Below are 12,520 nucleotides of genomic sequence, written 5' to 3'. Positions count from 1 at the left end.
AGACATTGAGGAAAATTGAACTACAGCTTTTGGTTTCAATGATGATGGTTTCATGTTGTATCACGATTGTATGTGTGTTCTTGATAATAAAGAGATTAGAGAGACTATCCTATTAGAAGCTCACAAGAGTAGGCTAACCATTCACCCTGGTACGACTAAGATGTACTAAGATATGAAAAAGCAATAGTGGTGGCACAAAATGGAACGAGACATGATTGAGTTCGTTTCTAGGTGTTTGACATGTTAGAAAGTCAAGATAGAACACCAGAAACCACTTGGGTTACTATAACTTTTGGAAATGGGATAATGTGTCTATAGACTTCATAATGGGATTGCCTCATACTCAAGCAAGTCTTAATGCTATATGGGTGGTTGTGGACAGATTGACCAAGTCGGCTCACTTCCTAGCCATTAGAGTAAACTATACTTTAGAGAGATTTACTGAGGTTTATGTCCAAGAAATAGTACAGTTACATGGGGTATCAAAAGAGATTGTGTTAGATCATGATCTGAGGTACACATCAAACTTCTAGAGAGCCTTACACCAGGCTATAGGAACTAAGTCAAAGTTTAGTATGGCTTATCATCCACAAACTGATGGTCAGATCGAGAGAATGATTCAAACTCTTGAGGATATGTTGCGAGCGTATGCTATTGAGTTTAGTGGAAGTTAGGATAAACACTTACTACTTGCGGAGTTTTCCTATAACAATAGCTTTCATGCAAGTATTCAAATGGCTCTGTATAAAGCTTTATATGGTCAAAAGTGTAGATCACCTCTCTGCTGGACTGAGTTAAGTGAGAGAAGTATCTTGGGTCCAGATTTGGTGGATCAAACCACAGGGAAGATAAAGATAATCCAACAAAAGTTGTTAACTGTCTAGAGTTGGTAGAAAAGTTATGAGGATAAGAGAAGGAGACCGCTAGAGTTTATGGTCAGAGACTATGTATTTTTAAAAATATTGCCTATAACTAGTATTGGGAAGTCTATTCGAGCCAAGAAATTAACTCCTAAATACATTGGTCTGTTTGAGATTCTTGAGAGGATTGGGCCTTTAGCATATCGAATGGCCTTACCCCCACATTTATCAGGTGTATATGACATGTTTCATGTCTCACAACTTAAGAAGTACTAACCCAATCCGTTTCACATTATTGAACAAGAAGAAGTAGAGTTACGGGAGAATTTGGCTTATCGGATTGAGCTGAAAATGATAGCTAATGTGAAAGATAAATAACTCATAAATAAGACTATCCGCTTAGTGAAAGCGATATGGAAGGGAATGACATCCGGTGAAGCCATATGGGAAACGAAGGAGAAAATGAGACAATAATATCCCCATCTTTTTTAGTAAGGTAAGATTTATATGATTTACCGAATTTTAGGGACAAAATTCCTTAAAAGGAAGGGAGAGTTGTAACATATGAAAAATTTTAACCCTGATTTATTAACCTTATGAGGGTAGTTAGTGAATTAATGAGGGTGTGTGGCCAGAGGGGCTTAACTTGACATAATTGATGTGATTTCAACCTTAAAAGTGGGTCCAGATTGAAGGAGGGCCACCCGGGCAAGGAAAGAGGATGATAAAGTGAAGAATTATTTTCTGTGCCACATGCCGCGGCATGTAGTTAGTTTGCCGTGGTGCATGGAGACAATTTACACGTAACAGGCTCCTCGGTGCACGGCCAAAAATTAAATAAATTAGTTTGTGAGCTGCGTAAAAACAGAAGAGAAAGAGAGGAAGAAAACAAAGAGCTCAGTTTTGGCTCTGCTAGGGCATGAAAATTTGGTCTTATTGTTGATACATTAAAGCTCCTAAACATCTAAAGTAAGATTATGGTGTCTTCTTATTCCTTTCTCTCCCTCATTTGTAATGATTTATGGTAGGGTTTGAGTTGGGAGATATATTTTCGGTCTATAGGAGTATGGGTCCGATTTCATTGGTTAATGAGATAAATTGGAGTTGTTTAATGTATTGGAACACCATATTGATGATTTTGGAAGTGGTTGGTCTATAAGAACATTTATTACTCAAAAATTGTCATAAATATGGTAGTTGGGAGAGGTTAATGTACATTAATGATAGGTTGAGGTGTCATTAATGATAATGTGCATTAATGTAATCTAATGAGTCCATTGGGTATTAATGGGTAGTGGTTATGAGTTGGTGAAAATAGTGTATGAGGAGTTTTATGTTGATAAAGCTTAAAGAGCTAGGTAATGATGATATTCTTGTGATTTAGATGTATAGAGGTTCGTTTTGGCACCATTCGAGTTTGTTGAAGCTTTGAAAAGTTAGTAAAGTGGGGGATAAACCTTTGATCTCTCAAAGGTTTGAGGTAATTGGGGAAAACTTAATTTTTATAGGTGTATGTTAATTATGTTTGTGAAATGTGATTCGTGAGTTATATCGATGATGCATATTGGCAAGTGCTTGATTGTGAAATGATTTTGGAAAAGAAAACCTTGATTCTACCACCCTTGATGTTTTATGAAATTACTTGTGATTTATTACTATTGGTGGAGAATTATAATGAATTATGTGTTAAATTATGGAGCATATGCGTTATGTTAATTCATCTATTGAGAAATGATTGTTAAAATGCATATTATGTGTGAAATGTGCATAGCATGAACATTGGCGGGAGTTCACCTAGTGAAAGGAGTAGATTGATTGAAATTCATGTGGTATTAGCAATGACTGTTGGAATCGAAAACTAGCCTTGGCATTGACCATTGGAATTGAGAGGTAGCCCTTGTCCCACGGTTGATTCGAGATTGTCCTACTTGTTCTATGAGGGACTCAAACCTAACTAGTCTCCACCGGTTTATGAGGTGGCTAGATTAGGGGTATGACATCCATGGTTGTTAGTTTGTGAATCGTGGCTTGGTATTGTGTGAAATATGTGTGTATTTGCCTAATTGCATCTATTTACAATTAATATGTAACTATAAGGGTTAAGTGAAACTTAATTACTAAGTAGTTGTACTCATTCTTTAATTCTCAATATTTTCAAGACCTAACTCATCGAATCTGAGTTAGGGAAAACATATAAAGGCTTAGGATTTGTGGAGTAAATCCTCTATATGTCTCTCTTTAGTTGTTTTCATGTGTATTTGTTAATGTATTTGCCAACTAGGAATAATTATCATGATTGGTATACTACTTGCATGATTTTGTATTTAACTAGTGTATTTTATGCCTTGGGTTAGTGAGTATTTGTTGTGAACCCATGGATAGGGCCAAAATACTTGTACAAGTAGGAACAAATGTATTTTTGAGAAATATAAATGAAATGGTTGATTTTATGTAACTTTTCCTCCCCCTTTATGTTTGTAAAAATTGAGGTTGAGTGGTGATTTTGTGAAAAAAGTATGTTTGATTGTGTGTGGTGTTTTGCACTTGTCTGCAAGAGTCCATTAAGTGTGGTCAGAGGGTTGGTGTAGGCTATTGGCATCTGTGGTTGAGTTAGGATACCCCATTTAGGAGATTTTGTGAAAATGTGTCAAAATGGATTTTGGTGTCTAACTTTTTATAGAAAATAAATTTGAATGTGAAACCTATGCCATTAGCTAGAGCTAGGAGAAAGCTCCGTATAGACACCAAAACCACCTCAATCGGACATCGGATGGAGATTTGGTACGTGTCGAAAGTTTGCCTCTCGGGTTGTCAAATGACAACACTGATCTGTCAAATTTCGTGGAATGTACTGTGGTGCATGGTGCCTTATGCCATGGCGCATGAGCCGTAAGCCATGGTACACGTGTCCTTTTCTACACAAAATTTATTTTTGTAGTTTTAAAACCCATTATTTGGGTCCCAATTGATTTTCAAGCTTTCGCTTTATTTTTAAAACTTTGATTTGGAGTCCTTAAATTATGTTTGAGATTTAAACTGTCGAGATTAGGATTCCTATGGAAAGATTTTGAGAAATTTCCTTTATAAAACCTTACAGTTTGAAAATTATTGAGGGTTAAGCTTTAGATTACCATGATTTGGAGTTAATTGTAGTTTAACCTCAAGAAGGTTACAATGTGCAATGGAAGTTCGTCTTACAAGCTGTCATATGATAGCAAAAATATCTATCATATATGCCACAGCACATGATGTGCCTCGCCGTAGTGCATGAGATAGACAGAAACAAAGCATATTGCTTTCTACCACATGCCGTAGCGCATATGGTACAAACCACAGTGCATGGCTCTTTTCAGGGTAGAGATGTTGTGCCTTTTTAGTCTTAAAATTGTGTATTACACTTTTACTAGCCTATTTATTTGAATATATGCTTTAAAAAGTCAAAATCTTGTAATTTGAAAACAAATAAAGGGCTATTACTCTAATATTATTGTTGTTGTGTTAATTTATTATGTGATTGGGAATGGTAAAGTCTAGATTGAGTAAGGACTTTACATAACCCGAGAAAATGAAGTGAGTGGGGACATTAATTGTTGTGGGAATCTATGGGTAACCTTTTCTTGTGATAAAAGAATTGAGGTAATCAAATAAATTACTCTATTTAATTATCTATTGTAACTCCATATGAGTTATAGCTAGTGCATGAAACTGTTTTAGATGGTGTTTGTTTATGAGAAAAACATATGTGCCTGAAAAAGGATTTCAATGAAATGGGTTTATAGACATGTGACTATATAACTATATGTTTGTGTGTGTGGATTTGGAATGCAATTATTTGTTCTATGTGAGCATGACCATAGAGGGTGGGAGTTCACTCATAGGGAGAAGTAGTAAGAAGTCCATATGGCATTATTCTCCTTAGTGCCTAACGGGGTGTGGTATTGGAGAATTTCATCTACATAGTACCTATTAAGGTATGATGTTGGAAATTATCTCCTTAGTACCTAAGAGGGGTGAGATGTTGGAGATTAAAGCTCTTTAGTTTGTGTGATGTGGTATTGGAGTACCGACACCTCGATTATGGTGTGCATTATTCTATCACTGAAGGTACGCTTAGGTTAATGAGTATATGTTGGCCTAATAAGGGCCTATAGTTTCAATCGAGATGATATAAATAATCAAATGGTAGTGATCATGCTAGTGGTGACGAATGATTTTAAAAATGGTTTTATGAAGTAAAAGTATGTAATATTCTTTATTTGATTTTTTATATGCAATACTTGTTTATAGTTACTTATGATAGTTAATAGCAATAAGCTATTCTATTACTGAAACTATTATCTCACCCCATGGTTACATTTTTATAGGTCAAAGTTGTGAACCAGGTAAGGAGAAAGATTTTGGATCGACATAATGGTGCTACAATTGTGTGGTTAAGAGTTCGTGTAATGAATTTAGTTTTGTTGTACATTTATAAATGAATAAGTTTCCATAGGATTCATGTACATATTTGTGGTGAAAATGTTAACATTGTGAATCTTAGCCTAATTGTGTGAAAAAGTGGTGAAATGTGATTGTGGGATAAGATTGTTTTATGTGTGTGGATATATTGACAATGTTGAATTTGTGGTGAAATTATAAATTGAATGGTTCAATAGGTAAACTATATAAAGTTGTAAAAATTGCCCTTTATTGTGTAAATAGGCAACTAACTGGCTAGATCTTGATATATTTAAATATACGATTGTATTGTTGGTCAATTAGGTATAAATGGTCTTTTGGACTTGGTTTTAAGGCCAAAATGGTCAAATGAGACAATGTGTGTGATTTGAACACTTTGGTGCTTGAATTTTCAAAAAAAAATGACTTTTTATACCTGTAGTGTTCAAATTTAGATCGAACCATTAGATCGTGTCCAAACTTATCTCATTAGTTAACTTATGGAATAAGTTTCATATGAGCGCTTGAATTATTCTAATCAGACATCGTATGTGGAAATGGCATACGTTGAAAGTTCACTTTCATGAATTGTCAAATGACTGTAAAATTTGTCATTATGCACCATAATGCATGGTGTCACATGTCGTGGCGGATGACATAGGCATGGAGCCTATGGCTCGATGCCATATACCACAATGCATGTGGTGCACATGATGGCTTATGGCCCTACTAGTTTTGTTTCTTTTGATTTGAAACATGTGTCAAGAGAGATGAATGCAAGAACTATTTTTTCACTGTGCATTGCTCTGACATGTGAATAATTTCAAATGATTTTAACAAAGAAATCTTGAGGTCCCAAGCATTTTAAACTAAATGTTTCTTTATTTGTGTATTATAGGGTGTGGTGATTTTGTGAACCCTTTCTTATATCAGATTTATGATGAGATTGCAGTTTGATATGGAAGAAGGTTACAAACATTGAACTATCACTAGTATTTAGAGCAACCATTGTCTAAGTACTATTTTGCTCTAGTGGTCCTCCATGATCCCTATAATAGTATCAAGTTTTCTTAGGAGGAGGGTGAGTGGACTCCTTTGAAACCCACTTTATGTTTTTGCTGAGCTTATTTTCTTATAAAGATATGAGTTAGTCATATGTATTTTCTTGTTATAATATGTGTCCTTTCTTGTTATAATAAGAATAAGTGGAATTAGGTGAGTTAATCATAGTGGCAGACACAAAAAATTTTGTAATACTTTTGCTTTAACTTTGGCATATAACCTAAACCTACTATATCATCAACACTTTATTGGATTAAAATCATGTTTAAGTTGTCTATGCTTTTAGAAAATTTAACAAGTGTAATTTTCAAATCCTCCTTCTATAAAATGAAATTTGCAATCAGTACAATGAGTTTAAGTTTTATTTTCAAAAGTAGAAAACTTCTTTTTCAATGACTCATTCTCAATTTTCAAACATACATTTTCTTTTTCCAAAGATACAAGTATTCTCTTGGTTGAAACCAAAATTTTGACAAGATGAAGAGACTTACTGTGCAATTATTTAAATGTATTTTTCAATTCTTCAAGTGTAAATTCAAATTTAGAGTCAAAATTAGAATTATATTCCCCATCTTCATCACTTCTAGCGATAAGGCAAATATTTCCTTCTTCACCATCAAATTCCTTATCATTGTTGCCCTATATGGAAGAGAAATAGGCTTTGATTTTTTTTTCTTATCATACTTGTAGCTCTTGCTCTCTTAGGCCAATGGACAATCAGCTTTGATATAGCCTAGCTTCTTACATTTAAAGCAAGTTATCTCTTTATCCTTCTTGTACTTCTTCTATGGGAACCTTTTGTGGATTAGACTTTTAAAAAAATTTGCCCAAAATTTCTTGGCAAATATAGTCATTTCATTATCTAAATCCTCATTGTCATTAGATTTAGAATCAAAATTTCTTAGCAAACATAGCCATTTCATTATCTAAATCCTCACTATCATTGGATTTAAAATTAGAATCAAATTTGATGATTTAAATGCCAAAGTTTTCTTCTTCTTTTTAGCATCTTCCTTTACCATAGCAAGGTTGCCTTCATGCTCAACCAAATTTTCAGATAAAGTAGCAACTGGCCTCATGGATTCACTTTTGGCTTCCTCTATTGTAATGATATTAGGTTTCCACTTAGCAAGTAGAGCTCTTAGGATTTTTTTGACTTGCTCCTTCTAAGTATATGTCTTGCTAAGGACTGCAAATTCATTCGTCATGTGGATGTATCAAATATGCATCTCCTTGATGTTTTCACTGGGCGTCATTTTGAAAATAGCTCATATTCTTGTGTTATAGTGCTTATCTTGTTCTCCTTTACCCTTTTTATGCCTTTATGAGCTATCTCAAGTGCATCCCACATTTCCTTTACTGTATCAAGGTTGCTTACACAGAAATACTATTGTTGGCTTAAGGTACTTGCAATAATCAATTTGGTCTTGGAGTTCAGCAACACTAACTTTTCTTCTTTCTCTGTGTACTTTTGCTCTTTCTAACTTGCTTTCCATCAACATCTTTTAGGGGAATGTAAGGACCTCTTTCAACAATGCCCCATAAATATAAATCTAATGCCTCAAAGAATGTGGGGACCTCTCATCTTTCTCTTTCATAATGTATAGTTTTTATCATTGAATCTTGGAGGTTTGTTAATCTTAGTCACCCTTGCTCTTAGACTATTGAATTTTTGATCTAGAGACTTTGCTCTAATATCAAATGTTGGATAAGGTTGGCACCAAAAAGCAAGGTGAATTAGGTGTTAAAAAAATTCACAAAGATTTTTCCAACCTAGAAGGATGAAGAATGTGAAAATTGATAATAATGTCGAAAGCTTTTGATAAAAGAAGAGTTTAAAAGTAGAGAAAAATTGATATAAGAAATTTATCTTGGTTTAGCTTAACTACTTAGCTTATGTCCAATCCTCAAGATCATCCTTGAGGGTTTCTAATAAAATCACAAGCAAGCATCACAGTACAACCACTAGACAATAAGATAATATTAATCTAGATTTCACAACAACACTTACAACAGCACCTGTAAGCTATTACAATCACTTATAAAAATTTTTTTTGAAGATTTCAAATCAATAAATAATGAACTCTTTGAAATAGTAAATGCAATAAACCACTTTAAAATATAATTTACTCAATTTTTTCAATTTTTTTAATATCTCAATTTTTTTAATTTTAGTAAAAAAACATTTTGTCACAAATTTAAGTTTATAATTGTAATTTAATAATTAATAATTGTACAAAATAGTAGTTATTGGAAAATAAAGAGTTAAAACATCTTAAAACATTCTATATGCTTGAAAATATTTATTACCGTGTAAGTATAATTAGAGTTAGAATGATTTCATAAACTTGTGAAATTGTTCTCTCACAATAACTCTAAGAAATTTTTTAATTCTAAGACAGGAAATTTACACTCAAATCCCCCAATAAATCAAATATTTCTTATGTTCAATTTTTAAGATCACCCTTGAGGTTAAATATGAAAAGTGCAAGTAAAATTGTTGTATTCTGAAGTAAAATCCACAACAAGAACCCCCAATTTAAGACAAAATAATATGTTCTTCGGACCACATTATAATTTATTTATTACATCAAATTTAAAAAGACCCATACGGCCCGAAAGAAAAGAATAGAAAAAGGACAGCAATTTTCAGATCTCATATCATTAAGAACTTGACTATTTGATCCCCTGCTTTCATTTCCATCACTTTTCACGTGTCTCTCCGTCTAAGCTTCATCTTCAACATCAAGTTTCACCATCTTAGCTTCGCTGGGAAATACTGCAGATCCATACACACAGAATATAAATGAATAAATAAATACCCACAAGAGAAAATATCAGTGAAATGATAAAAAAGAATTAAGTTATAGTTAATAAAGTTCTCACTTTTTCAATGAGAGATTGATAGTATGGCTTCACTTTCTCCACATCCACACGAACTTTGCTCTTACTGTACAGATCATATTTGCTGTATGATGAAACACATTTACTGTTCAGTTTGTATGATCTAATTAATAACTGAGGATAAAAAGCTGCATTGAGATTGTGTCAGAAATAGCTTACTTGAATATTTTGACCCACTTCAGATTCTCAACGTCTTCTTCATTCATCAATTGTGTGTATGCACCTTTGTTATGTAAAGCTGCAAAATTTAGTGTGTTGATGTCCTTATTACATATTTGCTTGCAGAACAAAAAACATTGGCATGAATGTACATATGACTTAGCGAACATTCTTACGATAGAAAGAATGATATCTGATAACACACAAAGCTGCTTGAGGCAAAGTGGTTCCATTTTCTCTAGCAACCTGCAAATTCAAGTGAACTATTGATTAGACTTTCATCATTAAGACAAGTGAAAAAATATGTTCAAGGCATGTGTCATGATCAAATGGTTCTATTCCTTCTGGGTAATAAAAACCAAAAGATTAGAAGAGAAACCAGAGCATATTAATGAATACAATGGTTTGAGGGATGTGGGACTAGAGCTAGCACTTCAAATCAATCCCAATAGGGCAGCCCAAAAATCTTAAGACTGGGTTTGGGAGTTTATAAAAATTTCTTTGAAGCTCATTTAGGCTGCCTAAATAAGCATGAGCATGAGTAAGCTTAGTTTGAATACTCGAATTCTTTTTTACTATTAACAAAATAAAATTAAAATAAGATGAAAATTGAAAATCTTAATTTTTTAAAACAAAAATTAAAATTGGCTAAAAAAAATAAAATAAAATAATATATAATAATTTGAGTATTTATACTAGCATGAATAAGCTTGAAAGCTCAAGGCATTATGGACAAGCTTGGTTATATGGGTTTTTTTATATATTTTGGTATTTTAAGCCAGACCGGAATTGAGCTTAATTTAAATAAGCCTGACTCATTTAAATTATTGGGTCTAGGTGAGACCACCACAATAGTGGACCATTAGATTGAATTTTATGGCTTTTAAAAATACATACGATTAATCTATAACCTTAAAATTTGATTTGAATGATTCACAAGTAGTGAAGAATGCAGTGGAGAAAAATAAGGTTAATTGTGGTTTGAGACATCAACTTGAAACTCACCAAGTACATATAATCATCATGTCCCCATGACATGACTACGTTATCAAGTCCACAACCTTCAGTGTAGACGCCATTTTTGGTGTTATAAGAAGGATTATTGTAATCTGGGTTGTCCTTGAAATACTGCAACAAGCAACAAAACGTAAAGTCAGATGACTCTCAAATGAGCAAGACGTCAAAACAAAAACATTTACACTTTATTTTGTCAGAAAGGATAAATTACACACCTTATGGTGCACATTTACTTCATCAAAAGCACAGCCAAGAGGAAATGTATCTCCTGAAAAATATTTTCATGAAGCATTCATTTGAGATGTTGAACTCTCAGTGACATACAAAAAACTGAGCAATTGTGTATGAAAAAAAGAAATTGGAGCAGTTTTTAATCTTACCAACGACAGCCCATTGAGGAAGCTCACCAAATTGACGAAGGAGAAGGATCTTTCCAAGATCTGAAAAAAAGAGCCAAGAATATTCTGCAATCAATTCCCTTTTCCTCTCAGAGTTAAAGCATTTGGGACCCAATTGGTCTCGTGTAAAAAGTTGTTATATGGATGATCATGTCCCCCAAAAAAAAAAAAAATTGAAGTTTGACCCTAAAGGGTATGAATATATAGGATATAGAATTTAATATACCATGAATAAGGGCAGTCAAGTGCAACCAGTCTTCATTAGGATAGTCTTTTCTGATAGCTTCAGCCGATTGTAACAAATGCTCAATTTGAGGTTCATCCAAATCAGGATCACTTTCATCCACCACTTCATTCAGCAACTCACAACATTCCCATATCCCCATCTCTGCTTTGTCCAATTTCCCATACTCCTCCCTCATTCTCTTCACCTGCAACGTCATTCAAAGTTAATTCATCACCACATGGCGCCTCCATGCATTTTATAAAGTTTGAGAAATGAACCAAAATATGGTCTTTCATGCATATAAATATGACTAGAACTAAATAAGTCTCGACTTCGAGCCCCAGGCATAAATGCATGCAGTAGTGATTAAATTATTTGTGCGAGGTATGTTTCTCAAAGATGTGCCCACAAATTATCGACCAGATTAGCCCGAATCAAAAACTTAAGATACTGGAGCAAAAGGGGGGAAAAAAGGGCCTTCCATGAGAGTTGCAAAGAGTTTGAGAATGTAATTTTTTTGGGCTTACAAAGTCATATGTCTGGTGAATGTGCTGAAGCCTATAAAACTCCTCAACCCCTTTTTGCCTCTCGCTTTCTGCATCATAATCTCTGCACCAATTGAAATATAACTCCCATTATTGTCATACTCAAACTTAACTGATTCATTCTTTGACCTCAAAGAACAAAATGAGACCTGAAAGAGTGACCAAACGCGTTGATTTCTGGGGCCATAAATCCATTCTGTGACACAGATTTTGGCAGCGGAAATCCACCATCCAATACAAACTCATTATTATTGTTATTGTCAGAATGCAAATTCTTCTCACCAAAGTAGTTTGACTCTGAATCATTGGAAAACACAAAACATAAGCTTATATAGTTCAGAAAACAAGAGAATATGCCTAAGTGAGATAAGGAACCATACTCCAAAAGTTAATTGTTGAGGTCGGAGGACCAACACGATTTAAGTACTTCATTGAACATCGTATATTATTTAATGTGAGACTTAATATCCCATGCTATTAAGTCTCTACAAGAATATAACGAAGAAGAAGAAAGAAAAGGAACATACCAAGATGAGGTTGCTCAATGAGGATAGTCATTTTGAATTGTGAAAAGACGAAGCAGAGAGAAACAAAGAAAATGAATGAATGAATGAATTGAAAAAGGTTGTGTGTGGATTCAGCCGCTGACAATGAGGCTATTTATGCTAAAATCCAGAAAAGTCCTTGCCTGAGAATTAGGAAGCTTGGAGTCCTCATCTGAAAAAAAAAAAAAAAACACGCAATCATGAGCTTAACCTTTTTGTAATTTTTTTATTTTTAATCTTAAATACTACAAACCGTGTGCAATCTGATTAATTCTTACATCAGTCCAGCTCTCATAACGGTTGCATCGCTGACGTGGACAACGAAAGGTTTGTATTCCCCTAAAGTGAAACACATTAAATTTAATTA

At 33.8% G+C, this 12,520-nt stretch overlaps 1 protein-coding gene across 1 annotated transcript; it reads right to left on the bottom strand.

Annotated features, from left to right (window-relative positions):
* Positions 1–8,897: 8,897 nt before the first annotated feature.
* Positions 8,898–12,273, bottom strand: LOC129293519 (inositol oxygenase 4-like). The gene is made up of 11 exons (XM_054931524.1): positions 12,136–12,273; positions 11,758–11,905; positions 11,591–11,672; positions 11,064–11,268; positions 10,820–10,879; positions 10,655–10,707; positions 10,428–10,550; positions 9,599–9,668; positions 9,423–9,501; positions 9,246–9,327; positions 8,898–9,138 (listed from the first exon to the last, which is right to left on the bottom strand). Exons 1-11 carry the CDS (start codon positions 12,164–12,166, stop codon positions 9,112–9,114), a joined length of 960 nt encoding a protein of 319 aa, XP_054787499.1. The 5' UTR covers positions 12,167–12,273; the 3' UTR covers positions 8,898–9,111.
* Positions 12,274–12,520: the final 247 nt, after the last annotated feature.

This window comes from Prosopis cineraria, unplaced genomic scaffold, assembly GCF_029017545.1.
Source record: "Prosopis cineraria cultivar Desert tree isolate PC_DT_omini unplaced genomic scaffold, ASM2901754v1 PC14, whole genome shotgun sequence".
Lineage (NCBI taxonomy): Eukaryota > Viridiplantae > Streptophyta > Magnoliopsida > Fabales > Fabaceae > Prosopis > Prosopis cineraria.
Note: the sequence above shows the minus strand (reverse complement) of the source record. Positions and strands in the feature narration are given on the sequence as shown.